The sequence below is a fragment of the Condylura cristata genome, unplaced genomic scaffold (genome assembly GCF_000260355.1).
Source record: "Condylura cristata isolate star-nosed mole 26May11 unplaced genomic scaffold, ConCri1.0 scaffold00025, whole genome shotgun sequence".
NCBI classification, from domain to species: domain Eukaryota; kingdom Metazoa; phylum Chordata; class Mammalia; order Eulipotyphla; family Talpidae; genus Condylura; species Condylura cristata.
This window is the reverse complement of record NW_004567126.1, coordinates 1,195,200-1,212,906: the sequence shown is the minus strand read 5'-3', so window position 1 is coordinate 1,212,906 and position 17,707 is coordinate 1,195,200. Positions and strand designations below refer to the sequence as shown.

General features: G+C 49.9%; 2 protein-coding genes across 2 annotated transcripts; both read left to right on the top strand.

The window, feature by feature from the left end:
* The first annotated feature begins 6,698 nt into the window (after positions 1–6,698).
* On the top strand, positions 6,699–15,665 carry ICAM1 (intercellular adhesion molecule 1). Its single transcript, XM_004688743.2, has 7 exons — positions 6,699–6,813; positions 8,359–8,610; positions 12,547–12,852; positions 13,182–13,463; positions 13,540–13,794; positions 13,969–14,217; positions 14,309–15,665. The coding sequence occupies exons 1-7, from the start codon at positions 6,747–6,749 to the stop codon at positions 14,470–14,472; spliced, it is 1,575 nt and encodes a 524-aa protein (XP_004688800.1). The 5' UTR covers positions 6,699–6,746; the 3' UTR covers positions 14,473–15,665.
* A 201-nt stretch (positions 15,666–15,866) lies between these two features.
* On the top strand, positions 15,867–16,985 carry ICAM4 (intercellular adhesion molecule 4 (Landsteiner-Wiener blood group)). Its single transcript, XM_004688742.2, has 3 exons — positions 15,867–16,251; positions 16,352–16,657; positions 16,811–16,985. Exons 1-3 carry the CDS (start codon positions 15,867–15,869, stop codon positions 16,927–16,929), a joined length of 810 nt encoding a protein of 269 aa, XP_004688799.1. The 3' UTR covers positions 16,930–16,985.
* The last annotated feature ends 722 nt before the right edge of the window (positions 16,986–17,707 follow it).

Here is a 17,707-nt window from a genome sequence, read left to right as displayed (position 1 = left end):
AATAAATACAAGTCTCAGATAAAAAAGGAATGGAAATGACATCAGAAAAAAAATGATACAGCATACCTGTAACATATATAATGATAAAATGCACTGTCACTTTGATAAAAGATTCGATGTCGGGCCCTCCCTGGTGGCGCAGCAGGTTAAAGCACTGCACTAAGAAGCTGAAACCACTTCCGAATGAGTTCGATTCCCGCCTGCCCCGGAGGTGACCACATGGTGTGGCAGACCTCTCCTGACCCACCCGCTGCTCCCCTCAGCAGTGTACTTCGTTGATCTGCCTGTTCTGCTCCTCACTCTGTCTCTGGTGAAGTCTTTCGCCACCCCTGAGTCTCTGGCCTGTACCCCCATTCTGTATGCACAAATAAATAAATCTTTAAAAAAAAAAAAAAAAAAAAAAAAAAGATTCGATGTCTAGAATGTGCTTTTCAAATAAGTAGGAGGAAAATGGGTAGTGTGTGAATTTGCTGGGCTGCCATAACTCCAGACAGGGTGAGTTAAATAAACTAAACGTAGTCTTACAGTTCCAGAAGCCAGCATTCCAAGATCAAGGGTGTGGTCTGATCCAGACCTCCCCCTAATTTCTGATTTCCTGTCAATCATTCACATTCCTTGACTTGTAGAAGCAGCTCCCTGATCTCTTAGCTTCTTTTCTTTTCATTTGGTGTCCCGATGTGTTTGGCTGTGTTCAAATATCCCCTTTATGAGAGCACTATTGTGTTGGGTTAAGCCACTCTCATGACCTAATTTTAACTGGATCATCTGCAGAGACCCTATTTCCAAACAAGACCACATTTGCAGGTACTCTCTCATATTCTCTCTGCCCCACCTCACACTCTTCCTTTGTTCCTGCCTTCTTTCTCTTTCCCTAAAGGAGCAAGAATCAAACCCACAATGGGGTAATGAGAGAGATGGAACAAGATGGGCCATGAGAAGTGTAGAAGCTGGTTTAACCCAGAGGGGACATCACAGCTCCCGTGATGCCCAGTATCAAGTTGACAATGGCTTAAGAAAGTTAAGATGAACCACAGGGGCTGGAATCTGACTCCAAGGAAGGAGCGAGAAGCAGGCCATGGTGTTTGCTTATTTCTGGCATGGAGGGTCTCTAGGAGTTACAAGAAAAGAGCCACGATCCACATGAAGGTGGAAACAGAAAAACAGAAGAACCACATACTTGCCAAATTTACCGCAGGTGCTGTTTTCATGCTCTGCTCAGTCATACAAAGAAGGCAAAGTCACCAGCCAAGGAGGAACTGCCCTGTCACCTGGAGGGACCTAAAGGCCAACTGGAGAGGAGAAAGGTCCATGGCAGACAGTCTAGGCCCTGTGCCACTGAGGCCCCCAGCTTGGAGAGCCCTAGCCCCAGACAAGCTCAGAGACTTGAACATGGACCTGAGTACTGGGCAGAATTCTCAGCTAGGGGCCAGGCAAGATTCCACCACAGAATCCTGGAGAAGCACAGTTGTGTATGTTCATGTTTTATTTTGCAAAGTTGTTTTTGCATCAACATCCAACACCATGGATGTTTGCTTTATACCCTAGGGTTGTTAGGAGGAACTGGTTTGCTACCAGGGACAAGATTGGTAGAAACCATGAACAGAGGAGGAAGTGTGTACTTCTGCCTCAGAAATTTGTGGAGTGGATTCTCAGAGTGTAGTCTTAAAGAAACAGGAACAGTAACTACAATTTGTTCTCACATCCAGGCTCTGAGGTATATTATCTTATTTTTACAGTGAAGACCATTCAAGACCAATCTCGTGAAGGGGCTTGCTAGAGGTCACAGCTGTGACCTCTGGAGGTGCACCGAATCCCTTCCCCTCCATGTTTGCTGTGCTGCATGTGCCCCTGGCTCCTCACACAGCAGGACTATGCTAGGCCTGTTCACTGGGCAGGAGTAAAGGATGGGGAAACAATGAATACCACTTTGCAGCTACTAGCATGGCAATAATGAAATAGAAACTAAGCATTGGCAAGGATGTGGAGAAATTGGAAGCTTGCAAGCTTGTCTGTTGCCAGTAGGAATGCAAAATGGTGCAGCCACTATGGAACATAGTCTGGCAGCTACTCAAAAGGTTACACTTGGACTCTATTCCTAAATGTAAACACAAAGGCACTGAAAATATTCATACAAATATTTGTACGTAAGACATGTGGGCATAATTCACAATGGCGAAAAGATGGAGACAGCCCAACTCCCTAACAACCCATGAACGTATAAGCAAATGTGGTCTAGCCACACAGTGGAATATTATGCATCTCTAAAAAGGAATTAAGTCTATCCAGAAGAATTGAAAACAGAGACATGAACGGATATATGTAGGCCAATATTTGCTACAACACTGTTCATAGCACCAAAGGTAGAAACAGACCAGTGTACAACAGATGATAAATCAATTATGGCCTTACCGGGAATATTATTCAATCACAGAAAGACAGACAGGGCCTTCCTGGTGACATATAGTACAGCAGACCTCCTGCTTGTCTGCTCCTCCCCTCAGTTGTGTGTTTCAGTAGATCCACCTGTTCTGTTCCCCCATTCAGTCTCTAGTGAATCCTCTCACTTCCAGCACCTCTGGCCTAGTTCTTGTATGCATAAATAAATAAAATAAATCTTAAAAATAAAGGCAATCCTGCCACATACAACAACATGGATGCACTTTAAAAAAAAAGATTTTAATTTTGCTAACAGAACTGGGGTATAGGCCAGAGTTGTGGTGGGTGAGAGGATTCACCAGAGACAGAGTGGGGAGCAGAACAGGCAGACCTACTGAAATACGCTGCCAAGGGGAGCAGCGGGCGAGACAGGAGAGGTCTGCCACGCCATGTGGGTCAGCTCCCTGGCCAGGGATTGAACTTGTGCTGCAGTGGCTTCATATAGCTTCATAATGCCATGCTTTAACCCATTGCACCACCAGGGAGAGCCCAACATAGAGGCACTTTAAGGGTATTACACTAAGTGAATAAGTTAGACAGAGATAAATACATATATCTATAAATACAAATACAGTATGAGCTCACTTACATGGGAACCTGAAAAAATTCTTGAACTATAGTAACAGAGATTGGTGCTTGCCAGAAGAGGAATATAATGGGTGTGTGAAATAGGTGAAGATGATTCTAAGTTATAAGGTAAATAAATCCTGGGGATATAGGACAGATGATGGATGGATGGACAGATGGATGGATGGATAGATGGATGGATGGATGGATGGATATAAAGTACTGGGAAATTGACACATGTGGGAAAAACTTTCACTCCATGAGGGACAGGTTGGCAAAGGATCGACCCGCCTCCAAGAGCTTCCTAATAAGTCTGAACCCCAGTTAGCCTCAAAGGGGAAATCCATTAATGCTCACCTTTATTTCCCTGACCCCTTGATCTCTGAGGTGTTTCCTGCAATCTCCCAAATAAATTGCCTGCACTTTAAGTTTTGCCTCAGGCTCTGCTTTGTGGGGAACTTAAACTAGAACAGCTGATACCAGAACTTGGTTTCAAACCCCCTCTGCTTGGATTCTACGATTCTAACCCTGTATGTCAAGGATTTGTAGATGAAAAGTTCTGGAAACCTTTCCTCAAATCAATGGGAAGGGAATTCTGAGCTGAAAGAACAACATGTGCAAAATATTCAGAAGCCAGAGAAGTGCATCTACTCAACAGATACCTTGCCTATCATGGCCAGACCTTGATTGAAATGTTGTGCAGCTGACAGAAACAGAGACAATCAAGTAAAAAAAAAAAAAAAAAAAAGTCAGCAAATGAATTAAATTTTAGTAATGAACTCATTAGGACAAGTGATAGGGAATGACCAGTGTGTGTTTGAAGATGGAGGGCAGTGGCATTCAGGAAAACTTTCAGGAGATGCAGGCCACAAGAAAGGGGATATCGTGAAGGAGAAGAGCATCACAGATTGATGGAACTGCAATGTGGTCATGCCAGGGCTCAGAGTGGAGGGAAAGCAACGCTAGGAGGCTGAGTTCGGAGAATTCTGCCCCAAGTCCACAGCCTCTGTTTTGCAATGGGGCCAATACTCTGTCTGACCAAGACTGCTTGGCACCCTGGAGGAAGCCCTGCCCTTCCTGGAAGCTGTAGCAAAGGGTGGTGGAACATGTTTTCCCTTTCCTCAAGGACATACAGGGACTATAAGTATGCAGCTCCCTCAACAACCTGCCCTCTCACCCCCACCGCCATTACCATCCCATCCTCATCGCTGTAAATTGCCCTACATTCTCCCAGGGGCACAGAGCTGGCCCAAGAAGTCATCCTTAACTCTACCCTGCCCCATGTCCCAGCAAATCTAAATGTCCCTACCAAATTCAAGCACTTCTCCTGGGCCAGTTCGGGCTCTATTTATATATATATATATATATATATATATATATATATAATTTATCTATTTATAAATATATTTATTTAGTTATTTATTTAGTTATTTATTTATTTACATTGTTGTTCATTTGAAAACGTTTACTTCCCCCTCCCCCCAGGCTCTATCTTCTGGGGGAGAGTGGTCACGTCCTTTGGCTTCCCAGCTTGTACCCTGTCCTTACCATATCTCCTCCAGAGGGTACATGCAAACACCTGAGTGAGGCCATGTCCCTATTCTGCCCAGAACCCTCATGCCTCCCTTCCCACTCAGAGGAACAGCCAAAGTCTTCTCCAGAAGAATAAACACCTACAAGCTCTGCCCTCCTTTCCTCCTCCTCTCTTCCTCCCTCCTGAAACAGACCTCCAGGCTGTTTCCACCTGAGGACATTTGTATCAGTGCTCTGTCCTGGCGTCCTCTCCCTGATACTGTCTGAGCTTCCTCCACATCGACCTCTTGCTTAAAACGTCTTAATCAGTTCTTCCCAGAGTAAGCTACTTAGAAGTTCATTAACTCTTTGAATTTCTATTCTCTTTCTAGCTTGAGATTTTTTTCCTTAGAAACCGTAAGCTCACACTCCATATATTTTTGTTTGTTGTTTTTCACCTCACTAAGACAACCCCTGCATGATGGCGGGACTTTCTGTTTGTTTTCTTCTTTGCTTAGCCAGCTTCATAGTGCTGTGCTTTAACCCGTTGTGACACCAGGGAGGGCCCAAATAACGCTTTAACTGCAAGCCCGCCTGGGCCGCACGGGGGAGCTCGCTACCCACACACTTCACCACGTGGGGCTTCCCCGCAAGAAAAATCCGCCGGAAAATTACCCCTACGCAGGACTTTCCCTGACCCTCCAAAAACGCAGTGACTCCCCTGGGCCCCACGCTGCACCTTTACGCGGGGCTTCCTGGGAAAGAACTCTTTCTTTCCCCTCCCCAACTCCTGCTACCAAGAAAGATTCCCGTGGAAATTCTTACGAACGATCGGGGCGGGGAGGGACTCATTTCTTGATGCTGAGAGACGCCCAGCCCCTTCTCCCGGAGGAAGGACCCAGGGCCCCCTCCCTTCCCCTTCTGCTGCGCGACCTCCTTGGCCCCTCTGAGGTTTCCGTGACGACTCGGCGCGCGCCGCACAACAGGAAGCCTTAGCGGACAAGCCTCAGAGATCCGAGACCCCAGGGTGGACGTGGTGGATGCCGTGTCGCAAAGTCATAAGCACAGGCCATGACCTTCGTGGAGATCGACGGGCTATCTATATGCTCAGCGCACAACCCCTTCCCAGACGCCCTAATGAAATTAGCCAGGGAAAAACCTGCACGTATTTAATACTGGCATCCCAGGTTCGAATTTCGAATTTCTGCAGTCTCGCACGGAGAAAATTAATTTGCGTGCTCCTTTCCCCGCCCTCGTTCGATGCCAAGGCGCTACCTCAGTTTCTCTGCGGAAGGCAAGGGCTCGTGTGCTCCCCCACTTCGCGCGTCAAGGCCTACTGCCTCAGTTTCCCCGAGAAACCTGGGACTCTAGGTGTGTGTGTGAGGGGGAAGGGGATCTTGGCGAGTCAGTGTCAGGCGGCGTCTTCCTTCCTCTTTCTGGGCGCTGCAAAGACGCTCCGGCCGAGCCTAGGCTGATCGAAAGGGGAAGCAAGACCGCGGGGTCCGAGCACGCATCTGTGCGTGGGGGGGGGGGGGTGCTGATCCCCGGAAATGATGACACACGCATCCTCACCCGCCTGGAGTTGCGAGCCCCTACTTCAGCTGCTTCCAGGGAAATCTCGACTTCAGCTGGGCAGGGTACATACCCCTAGGGGGAGAGGCACCCTAGAAGAAGGGCCCCCGGGAAAGGTTCCCGAGCCCCTACCTACGCGAGGAGTCTTCCACTCCATTAAACAATTCTGCATGAACGGGGGAGTTAGCCTTGAGTTCGAATCCCCTCGCTACTCGAGCCTTATCGAGTTTATCCCTCTGTGGAAGGGTCACAAAAGCAATCTTTACTGTCCGGTGTAGCTGGCAGTATCCACTGCAGCACTTGGTACAGGGTGAACACAGAATCAAGGTTGGCCCGGCTCGGGACGGGACCCTTCGCGCTGGGAGCAGCCGTCAGGTCGCCACCCAGCGGCTGGCGAAACTGCGGTTGCTTCAATTAGTAAATTCCAGAGCTCCGCTGCCAGCACCGGCAGCCAGCACGCGGCGACCACCCGGCTCTCACGGTCCCAGTCCGGAAATGCCCAAGCCCGGGTTCCGGAGGGGAAAGAGCGGGGTTTCCGGGAAGGCAGCACCGCCCCTTGCCCCTTAGACTATAAAAAGAACTCACGCGCCGGACCGTACCCCAGTGCAGCCGCTCCCTCTGCGCTCTGGTGCCGCTGATCTCCCTTGCCCCGACCCACCATGGCCCCAGGAACCAGTTGTCTCACGCTGCCGGAGCTTCTGGCCCTGCTCTGGGTTCTGTTCACAGGTGAGTGAAGGGTGGTGGCAGCCACCTGGTCATCTGACCCGCTACCAGCTACCTGAGGATTAGGTCATTCGTACTTTGGTAACTTCTTGGGAAGTTGAGTTAGGGGCACCGATTGAAAGTCAATAGGGATAGCTTTGAATCCAGACCCTGAATCCCCTTGTTCTGTGGCCGGGGTCGTAGGCTGTACCTCCTGGAGCCTTAGTTTCTCAAATGTAAAATGGGGAACGCAATAGCGGCCACCTTGCGACGTCTGTGACAGGGTCCAGTGTGAGCTGACCCCACGAGGTGGTCAGATGGTGTGGGTACATGGTCTTGGGCCAGCAGAGCAGGCTGGAGAACCCCTCCCTTTCTCCCCCCACCCTCAACACACACATTCTGTTCTTTATCCCCTGCCCTGGGGAAGTCCAGCACTGCTTCACTAAGGGGAATTCCAGGGCTGACCAAGGACCAGCAGTTAAGAAGTGGGCTGCCCCAACAACCTCCCACCAGCTCCAGCCTGAGGAGGGGCAAGTAGTGAGACAGCGGGTGAGAAGTGGTGGTTATGTTGAGAATTAATACCAATAAAGGATCTCCATTTGGCTCTGGAGTCTGTTGCCTTCTAGCTGAGTAACCTCCCCTGGCCACCCCTCATCATTTCCCTCTGTGAAATGGAAATGATTCCAGAATCATCCCGGGACCATCCATGGATGGGCCCTGTGTTTTGCCACACACTTCCATCCCAGATAGAGTAGATTCAAAGCGGAAGGCAGAAACCTTGGAGGGGGGTGCGGGCGGAGAATGTGGGGTGCTCTGAGGCACACAGTCTTTAGCTTTGGAAGCTCAGAGTTCTTCATGAAAGAGCTGGTCAGAATAACCTCCCTCTTTACCTGAAGCCGCCCTCCTACATTTCCTGTACTAAAAGTTACCCACATTAGCAGTGGTGTCTATATTCACCCATCTTACAGATGGGGCAACTGAGCAGAGAGGAGAGAACATTTGTCCAAGGTAATGAGGAGCCAGACTGATTGGAACATCTCTATCTCTGGAATACCTCACCCCTGTCACCCCTCTACATGACCTCTTGAGAGGGAGAAGCACACTGGCTTCATGTCCCTCCTTTGCTAAAAATCTTCTATGGCTCGCCCTCAGAACACACCCTTGGCGTGGTCTACACTGCCTGAGTTCCTGACTTCTGACCTCATTTCCCCAATCTTTCTCATTCTGCTTCTGCTCTGGACCCATACTTGTTACTTTGGCCTGAAATTCATTTCCTTTTTATCTAAGTGGCCGGTCCCCTTCCTATCTTTCAGATTTCTGTTCACACATTATGCTGTCACCAAAGCACTGTCTGTTCTACCACCCTGTTTTGTTTTTGTCAAAGTTCTCATTAACATCAGTTATTAATTATCTTGTTTGTTCATGAATTTTTCTGTCTTCCACATAGTTGGCAGAGTTTTGTCATGTTCAAGGTTATGTACGGCCCAGAAGCCAGCACAGGCTGGGCCTCCAGTAATGTTGAGGAACCCAACTGGTAATACCTATCCCCTCCTCACCTTTTTGTTCTAGGAGCTGGAGGTACCCAGGTATCTGTGCACCCAAAAAATGTTGTTATACCTCAAGGAGGCTCTGTGCAGGTGAACTGCAGTGCTTCCTGCAACTCCCTGGGTCTGGAGACTCAGTTGACTAAGGTGGAATTGACCAACGGGGATAACTGGAAGGTTTTTCTACTGAGTGATGTGCAAGAAGATAGCAGTCCAATATGTTTCTCAAACTGTGATAATAAGCAGTCGATAGCTTCAATGAACCTCTCTGTATACTGTGAGTAGCTTGGGATATTGTGTGGGAAGATGGGCGTCCCTGGCAGACTGGGACAACTTTTGTCACTTGGTGGTAGGGTCAGGGAGGGTCTCACTGTCATTTGGAACCTCCTCTTTGAACTTCCATGATTGTATTTATATTATAAGAAGGGATTCGGCACTTTCAAAAATGCTGGCTGTCAGGTCTCACTCTTTAAGCAAGTGGCAAAACCCTAGGTCTGACTCTTAGAAAAGGTGTAAAGCACAGCACTAAGAAGCTAAAGCCACTTCAGCATGAGTTTGATCCCCACCCCGGAGGTGAACTATATGGCGCGGCAGACCTCTCCTGACCCGCCCACTGCTCCCCTCAGCAGTGTACTTCGTCAGTCAACTTGTTCTGTTCCCCACGGTGTCTCTGATGAATCCTCTCACCACCCCACACCTCTGGCCTATACCCCAGTTCTTTATACATAAATAAATAAATCTTAAAAAAAAAAAAGATGTAAATGGAACTAGCCCAGAGATTGCATTTCTCACATACTGGCATTAATCAAAAGAATTGGTAACAGCTGTACTGGCAAGATTGTGGGATGCTGTTGGTCTGGGGACACTGCCCGTGGTGGGGGAGCACAAAGAACACAACCATTGCCTTGGGTCTAAAATGGCACATGCAAGTGCTTTTGACACAGGCATCCCACTTCTGGGAATTAGTCTCATATTTGTCCACACACGTGGGAGAACTGAGGGAGAGTCAGGGTTGCCCACTGTGGCTTTATTTGGAAAAGCAAAAAATTTCAGAGAAGTAAACACTGGTTCTACTGCATGATGGAATAGTATGCAACAGAGTAAGTGATTGAGGAAGCTCCAGTGTCCTAAAGGACAATGAATTCCAAGGTATACCGTTAAGTTCCAAAGAAGTAGGGTGTCCTTAGAATGGGCAGCAGGCCAGCCTGTGTTAAGGAGCAGGGTGAGGTGGGGAAGCTGTTTTTATATAGGAACCCTGAAAGGAAATGCAAGAAATGATGTCACTGGTTGGGTATAAGGAAAGAAGCAGGGGACTCTGGAAGTGGCCAGGGTTTTCTCAGTGTCCCTTTATTTTTATTTATTTATTTTTAAACTTGGGGCGTTCTGAACTGTCTGAATGAATTGTGTTGCCATGGGCAATAAAAATAAGTAAATGAAATGCAAATTAAAACAAAACAAAAAACAAACAAAGAAGAAAGAAAGAGAACTGACCACCCATGCCTGAGTTCCTTGAGTTCTAGTTCTACCTTGGCCTCTGTCAGCCCCATTGACTGTTGAGGACATGGCTTCCCACTGATTCAGTGACAGTGGACTGTCTCAGGGTATGATAATGCACTGAGGCATGACAGACATTATCACCATTTATGGTGCTGGCAAGGAACCCTTCACGGAAAGATAAGCTTTGCTTTAACTTAGAGAATGTTTGAGTAGCTGCTTGACCGGATGAGGAAAATCCCCAAACTTTCCTGGTGGCTTCTGAAAACCCCGGGGAAAACTCTGGATTTAATAGTTCAAAGTCCAGTGCTCTTGGTTTGAGTCTGCACTATTCCTTTATGATTTTGGATGCTGAATTTGCATGGTTCTGCTGCACCCAGGGAGTAACCCTGAGTGGCTGAGCTTTCTCTAAGAAAGTTTAGAATAGTTATCACTATAGGAAGTAACTCCACTGGGCCTCGAAGGATGCTGCATAGGCATCTGAGCAGTGGAAAATGTGGAGTGGGAAATATGCTGATATGGATTTGGGCAGGGAGGAGGGGCTGAGGGTCAACAGATAGATATGCCTGGAGCTGAGGCTGGCTGCTGAGTGGCTGAGACCTTGCTCTCAAGGTAATAGGGAGCCATGGAGGGGGTGTGAGCAGGCCAGGCATCTAGATAGTGGGAAGCTGGACTTGAGAAGCCAGAGAACAGCTGGGGGTGTGGGTATTCACCATGATGTAAAGGGAAGGACAAGCAAATACTACTTGCTTTGAAGAATTTTGTGACCAGGACTTGGTAAGAGATTGAGGGATAGCAGTGAGGAAGAGGTAAAGGCAAAACAGACCTCTTCCTTCAATCTGGTCAGGGCAAGGAGCTGTGAATTCATAGGGGTGTGAACTTGTTGAGGCCTGAGAGCGCCTCTGGTTCTCAAGGTTAAGTTTTTGCAGGAGCTGGTTAGATGTGAAGATTTTCCTGGCCTTATTTTTAGATTTTATTTCATTTACTTGTGCACATAGCAACTGGGGTACAGGCCAGAGCTGTGGTGGTGAAAGGATTCACTGGAGACAGAGTAGGGCAGAACAGGCGATCTACTAAAACAGACTGCTGGGAGAGTAGCAGGCACGAGAGCAGAGGGCTGCTGCGCCTTGTGGCTCAGCTCCTTGGCCAGGGATTGAACTCATGCTGCAAGATAGCTTGATAGTGCTGAGACTTTAACCCCTGTGCCACCAGGGAGACCCCATCAGCCTTTTATTTTTTAAAATAGTTTTATTGAAATATTTATATGCCATAAAATTCACCCCTTTTAAGTGTGCAATGCAATTAATTTTAGTGTATTTGAAGAGCTGTACAACCTTTACCACAATCTAGTTGCAGGACATTTCCATTACCCTCAAAAGAAACCTCATGCTTACTCACAGTCACACTTTTAACCTCTCAACTGAATTATTAATAGCCCTAGCCCTAATAATCCATTTTATAGCTAAAGAAACTGAGGCTTTGTTTTTGCAACCCTAAGACTATTCCAGAGGCAAAGTCACAGGCCCACAACCCATAGCAAAGAAACAATAAAACTAAGAATCAAGCTGTTGACACTTTAACAGCATCACAGAGTGGCCATTCAGAGTCTCTTGAGAAGGGAATAAGGAACAGGTGTCCTAAAGACCGTTCCGTGGGGAGGCTCAGTGCTAGGCATAGCTCACCTGTGCTCTGCTGTAAATTTTGACTAGCTTTCCAGGCTTGGAATTCTATTACCTGGTGCAGAATGCAGATGCTTACCTAAGAAAATCAAGCCCAGAGAATGTGTTTTGTGAGAAATTTAAGTTGTGCTTTGAGCATCTATGAGTGATTCTTATATTTTTAACATTTCAGGGAATTGTGCACATTCTGAAACTTCTTTTCCCCTTAAAAGCAGACTCCTGAAAAGCCTGCCATCAATATGAGTGGCTTGGTCTTACTCTTTCTACACATAAAGAGTGTAGTGTACCAGCCACCCTAAGAGAACAATGCCAAGACCCCTGCCCTCCTGGGTTGACCTACTATTGGGGAAATAGAGGAGAAACAAGCTAATTTAATAAGTGGTCTAATGTGTCAGGGGGTGAGGAGTACTTTGGAAAAGAAATAGAGCCAAGAAGAGGGGGAAGGGGGAAAGGATTCTTTTAAAAGCAATTAGCCTTTAGGATTGCAAAATTTACTGCATTAATTTAACAGGATACCTGGGGATAGACCTTGAGGTTCCTTTTCACTCTTAGAAGATGCTGCAAGTTGGGGCCCTCCCTGGTGGCACAACGGGTTAAAGCGCAGCACTGTGATCCCAGGCCAGGGAGGTGACCCACATGGCATGGAGACCTCCTGACCTGCCCGCTGCTCCTGTCAGCAGTATACTTCCTCGATCTGCCTGTTCTGTTCCTTGCTCTGCCTCTGGTGAATCCTCTCACCACCCCTGCACCTCTGGCCTGTACCCCACTTCTGTATACATAAAAAAAAAATCTTAAAAAAAAAATGCTGCTGCAAGTAAAGAATTGTTTTGTTCCTGTTTCAACCCCTTGGAGGTCTTCTGATCGGTTTTCTCTGAAGCTCCTAACTTTCGCATCTGGTTTAAGGGGGGTTGGGGTGTATTTTGTGGAGGTGGGGAGTGGTGAGGTTCCCTGGGCAGGTGTGGCTAGCACCACAGCGCCCTCTGCAGGTGGACAGCCTGTTCAGCTCACAAGACACTCTACTCCCCCACTTGACCCTCTAGCTTTCCCTGAGCTTGTGGACCTGGCACCCCTGCCTCTCTGGCAGCCTGTGGGCAAGAACCTCACCCTGCACTGCAAGGTGGTAGGTGGGGCGCCCCAGGCCCTCCTCACGGTGGTGCTGCTGCGAGGAGAGAAGGAGCTAAAACGGCAGCCAGTGGCAGGGAAAACCACTGAGGTCCCATTCACCATGCTGGTGGAGAGAGAGGACCATGGCGCCGATTTCTCTTGCCGCACAGAACTGGACCTGCGTCCCCACGGCCTGGGACTACTGGAGAACAGCTCAGCCCCCAGGCAGCTCCGAACTTACGGTGAGGCATTGGGAATCCTGCAGAAAATAATGGCTCAGGGGGGAAGCTGTGGTCATGGCTGGGGTGTGCAATTCCTAGAAAGGATGGGCTGCTGGCTGGGGCTGCTAAGAAGGTGGTGACCTAAATTGTAAGGTTTCTGGGAAGAACATGTTCTTGGCCACTGGGGTGGGGTGTCTTGGATGCGGTGCAGGACATTTTAAGAATGGTGACTTGGGATAAGGGGTTTATCTGCCCTGGGACAGGGAGACAGCAGAGGTTGTAGGTGGGGGAATGAAAATGCCCCAGGATGACTGACCCTCCCTCTGCTCACACCCACCCTCTCTTACCAGATCTGCCAAAGACCCTCCCAAGCCTTGCTACCCCCAAATTTGTGGAAGTGGGCAAAGAGTGGTCTGTAAACTGCAGCCTGGAAGGGCTATTTCCAGCCTCAGAGGCTGAAATCGGCCTGATCCTGGGGAACCAGAGTTTGCACCCCACAGTCAAGCACAAAAAGGACGCGCTCATGGCCTGGGTCCAGGTGAAGGTAGAGGAGGAGGGTGTGCAGCAGCTGAAGTGCACTGTCATGCTGGGAGGCCAGAGCCTGGAGAAGGCAGAAACTGTGACCTTCTACAGTAAGTACAGCCAGGGAGAGGTTTTTGAGGGGTGGAGCCAAAAACGGGCTGGGCTCACTGTGTTCCTTGACTCCAGGCTTCCCTGCGCCCAGCCTGACCCTGAGTGCAATGGAGGTCTCAGAAGGGACTGGGGTGACTGTGGAATGCAAGGCCCAGACCGGACTCCGGGCAGTGCTGAGTGGGGCCCCGGATGGCCCTCCAGCCTCAAGGGCCCAGTTCACACTGAAGGCCAGGGCTGAAGACGACAAGCGTCAGTTCTTCTGTTCTGCTGTCCTGGATATAGCTGGGCAAGTGCTGTACAAGAACCAGACCCAGGAACTCCGTGTTCTGTGTGAGTGGCACCCCTGGACAATGACCCCTAAGATCCAAGACCCAACCCCTAAGATCCTATGAGCTCCTGCCTCCAAGGCCCATCCCTATCCCAACACTTCCCAGTAGCCTTACCTAAGTCTTTCAGTTCTGGATGGTTCTTGACTTTGTCCATCATCTTGCTGTATATCTGCAGATGGCCCGCGACTGGACGAGAGTGATTGCCCGGGAAACTGGACGTGGGAGGAAGGTTCTTATCAGACCCTAAAGTGCCAGCCCTGGGGGAACCCACCCCCTATGCTGGACTGTCGTCGGAATGGGGATAAAGCTTTGCTGCCCATCGGAGAACTAAAGCCTGTGAAGCAGGAGATTCAGGGCAGCTACCGGTGTCGTGCTGTGAGCTCTCAGGGCGAGGTCATCCGTGAAGTGCTTGTGACCGTGATCTGTGAGTGTGCCAGTGGCTGGGGCTGGGCAGGGTGGGGGCAAGGATGGGGAGTCCAGCTTGAGCCTCACCACTCCCTCTAACCTTCTCACAGACCACCAGAATTACGTGGCGATCATCGTTGTGATACTCACAGTCTTCGTACTTACTGTGGGCTTAGCTGCGTGGTTCTATAATCGCCAGCGGAAGATCCAGAAATACAAGCTACAGAAGGCTCAGGAGGCCATAAAGCTGAATAAGCCAGCCACACCACCCTGAGCCTGTCCCGGGACAGGGCTTCCTCCTCAGCCCCTATTGGTGGCCGAAGTGCCACATGAACAGTGGTGGATATGTGCCATTCAACTATTCCCATCAAGGATACCAGATGACAGAATAGAGGCCTCAGTCAGGATACAGTCAGCATTCGGAGTCATGGCACCTGCACACCTAGGACCCAGGCCTCAAGCCTGACCCACAGCCACAGGATTAAACCAAGAGGAAGGGCAGGACCATAAAAGGAATGTCAAAGTCTGACCTGGCCAGAGGTGGAGTAAGGAAGATACATACCTCTAACATGGATTCTCCCTATTGGGAAACATCAGAATTCACCCCATGGTGTGCGCTGCAGCCCTGGTCCTAAAGAAGTGGCCCCGTGCAAACACATGCAGGTCAAACACAACCCCCCTCCCCTGCTTTGCCTGGCAGATGCTTGCTCCAGGACTTCTGTCCTCTGTCCCCAACTCTTGATGATGACATATATTTATTCATTTGGTTTTTTACTATTTATTGAGTGCCTTTTATGTGGGCTAGAATGCTAAGACAGACACAGGGAGCTCTCCGTCTAGTCTCATTCAGGGTTGCCAGATACAGTTGTATTGACTGTACTTCACAAGAGTCCCTGGCAAAATGATTGGACTGAGGGCTGGAATTGTCCCCTCCGTTAGCCAAGTGACTGTCCCCCAGGATGAACTGCTGAGCCCTTATCCCCCAGCCCTACACTGACCGCTAAGCCACCTCTCTGTTCTGTACACATCTGCGGCTACTCAGGATGAGCTTTGGTGTCATCCCTGCGTGTGAGTATCCATTCCTCGGCACTGTCATGAAACTGGTCAGTTCCCGAGCGCCCCTGCCTTGCCCTTCTGTTTCCAGTTCAGAGGACCCTGCAAGACCAGAACACTGGCAGCTCCTAATTCCTGCAGTGATGAGGGCCCTGCTGGCTGCGAGCTGGAGAGGCTTTGGAGGATCCGTAACCAACTCTGGAAGCCTCTCCCTTATGCTAGGAAAGCTTTTTCCTCTCCCCCAGCCTTGTGTGAATTGAGGGGTGATGTCCCGTCCAGCTGGAACCCTTTCTAGCTGCCCTGCTATAACCCTTCCCACTTCCTCTCCAAAGAAAATGCTGCAGGCTCTGAGGCCCTAATCCAAATCTGGGGCTTGTCAAGACATTTTGAAACTAGCGGAAATAAAGAGCTCTTACCCAAAAAAAAATGTGACGTTTGTTTTCAAATGGGATCTGGACTCTTAATTCTTGAGAAGGGTATGTACTGGAGGACTTGTGAGCCTTCCAGGGGCCTCTGTCTCTGCGGGTGGGGCCGAGGAGGCGGTCCTACGGCTCTCCTTATCTCCAGAGCCAGTCTGCTTTCTGGCGCTGGGCCCCTCAGTCTGGGCTTTCTGCCATGGGGTCTCTGCTTCCCCTCTCGCTGTTGATTTTACTAGTGGCCGCCTATCCCGAAGGCGGAAGAGCGCGGAGGAGCCGCCGGGCACTGGGAGCACAAGGTCTCGCTCTGCGTGGCAGCTCTCCAGCTCCCTTCTGGGTGCGTCTAAGCCCGGAGTTCACAGCAGTGCCCCCCGGGGGCTCAGTGTGGCTCAACTGCAGCAGCAGCTGCCCCCTTCCAGAGGTTTTCCGCCTCCACACCCTTCTGCTGAGGGGCAAAACGCTCAGCGGGCGGGGTTGGGTAGCCTACCAGCTGTTGGATTTGAAAGCCTGGAGTTCCGACGTGCACTGCTTCGTCACCTGCGCAGGAGAAACGCGGGGTGCCACCGCCAGGATTACCACCTACAGTGAGGGCCAGGGTCTTAAACTGGGTTCCGGCGAGGGGAGGGAGACGGAAGGGGTTTGCTGCTAGGGGGCGCCCGCGGACGCAATCCCTTCTTGCTTTAGAGGTGCCGCGCAGCGTGATCCTGGAGCCTCCCGTCTTAGTGGGCAGTGAATACACCCTGCGCTGCCACGTGACACACGTGTTCCCCGTGGGCTTGTTGGTGGTGACTCTGAGGCGCGGTGGCCGAGTCATCTACTCCGAGAGCCTGGAGCGCTTCACGCGCCTGGATCTAGCCAACGTAACACTAACTTACGTGTTATCCACCGAGCCACGCGATTCCTGGTTGCCCGTGACCTGCCACGCACGCCTCAATCTCGACGGCCTGGTGATACGCAGCAGCTCAGCGCCCATAACTCTGACAGCCTTCGGTAAGGTTTCCCTGCAATCCTGGGACGTGAGGAGGGTGGGGAGAAAAACGTAGGAACCAAGACCTTGTGGGCCAAGAGGGGCCAAGGACGCGCTCTAAGCAGGTCGTCACACCTCAGTGTGCTCGGTTCCTAATTCTCACCTACTGCCCGCAGCTTGGCACCCCGCATCCAAAGCCTTGGCTTTCACCTCCATCGCAGCCCTTGTGGGGATCCTTCTCGTTATTGGCGTTGCCTACCTTCGAAAGTGCCTATTGACACAGTCCCAGACATAGAGAGGTGATCCATACCGGCTGAGCAGGAAGAAAAAGAAATTCGAACAATTCGGGGTACCGTGCCCAGCTCAATAAAGCCTTCCACAGGCAGCCTTTATACTACAGCGTGATGGTTCCCCACTAGTACACCTCCTCAGAGGTAGTGGTTTCCTGTTTTGGATTCACTGCAATCGCTTTCTTCCAGCTCCTTGTCTCCCTGAGGACACCTGAGGTTTTCTCTCGGTAGTCTACGTGGGGTGCCCAGAGCACCAATCTTTCTGCATTCCCAATTGGTGTAGTGAAACGTCTTCTGCGGGCATTATCAGCATGGTGTAGAAAGGCAAAGAAAGCTTTGGGCCCTGTGAGCTTTGGGTTTATGGGAAGCCGGGTTCACGGTTTGGCTTTACCTATTGGCTCTTCCTGTACCACGCAGCCTCTCTGATTGGATGTTAAGCTCCGGTCCCCATCCGCCACCCTCCCCCCTCCTTTAGACCCTGCAACTTCCAGGAGGGCTGGGTGGGGCGAGAAGTGATACTATAGTTAACCATTAGCGCTTAGGTTGGAGCACAAATTGATGTGGCCATATGGACATATTAGGAGATTTGCATACACAGAAAAGGTATACTTGTGATGACTGCGAGGAAGGAACAAAATGGTCAATGTAGAGTGTCACAGACTCGAGTCTTGCTAACGTCCTGATAGTCTTCCTGGAGCTCGAATGCGTGGTGCAGAGTCTCAGCTGGCGTCTATGCGTGGCGTGGACACAAAATCCGGCCCCGCACTGTACGCCTGGCAAGGC

What these genes read in the sequence shown, in the direction of transcription:
- ICAM1 (XM_004688743.2), top strand. Translation starts at nt 6,747, where the DNA reads ATGGCCCCAGGAACCAGTTGTCTCACGCTGCCGGAGCTTCTGGCCCTG. An exon ending in GCTCTGGGTTCTGTTCACAG is followed by an intron (nt 6,814 to 8,358) that starts GTGAGTGAAGGG and finishes TTTTTGTTCTAG; the next exon opens with GAGCTGGAGGTACCCAGGTA. An exon ending in AGTGCTTGTGACCGTGATCT is followed by an intron (nt 14,218 to 14,308) that starts GTGAGTGTGCCA and finishes ACCTTCTCACAG; the next exon opens with ACCACCAGAATTACGTGGCG.
- ICAM4 (XM_004688742.2), top strand. Translation starts at nt 15,867, where the DNA reads ATGGGGTCTCTGCTTCCCCTCTCGCTGTTGATTTTACTAGTGGCCGCC. An exon ending in CGCCAGGATTACCACCTACA is followed by an intron (nt 16,252 to 16,351) that starts GTGAGGGCCAGG and finishes TTCTTGCTTTAG; the next exon opens with AGGTGCCGCGCAGCGTGATC. An exon ending in CATAACTCTGACAGCCTTCG is followed by an intron (nt 16,658 to 16,810) that starts GTAAGGTTTCCC and finishes TACTGCCCGCAG; the next exon opens with CTTGGCACCCCGCATCCAAA.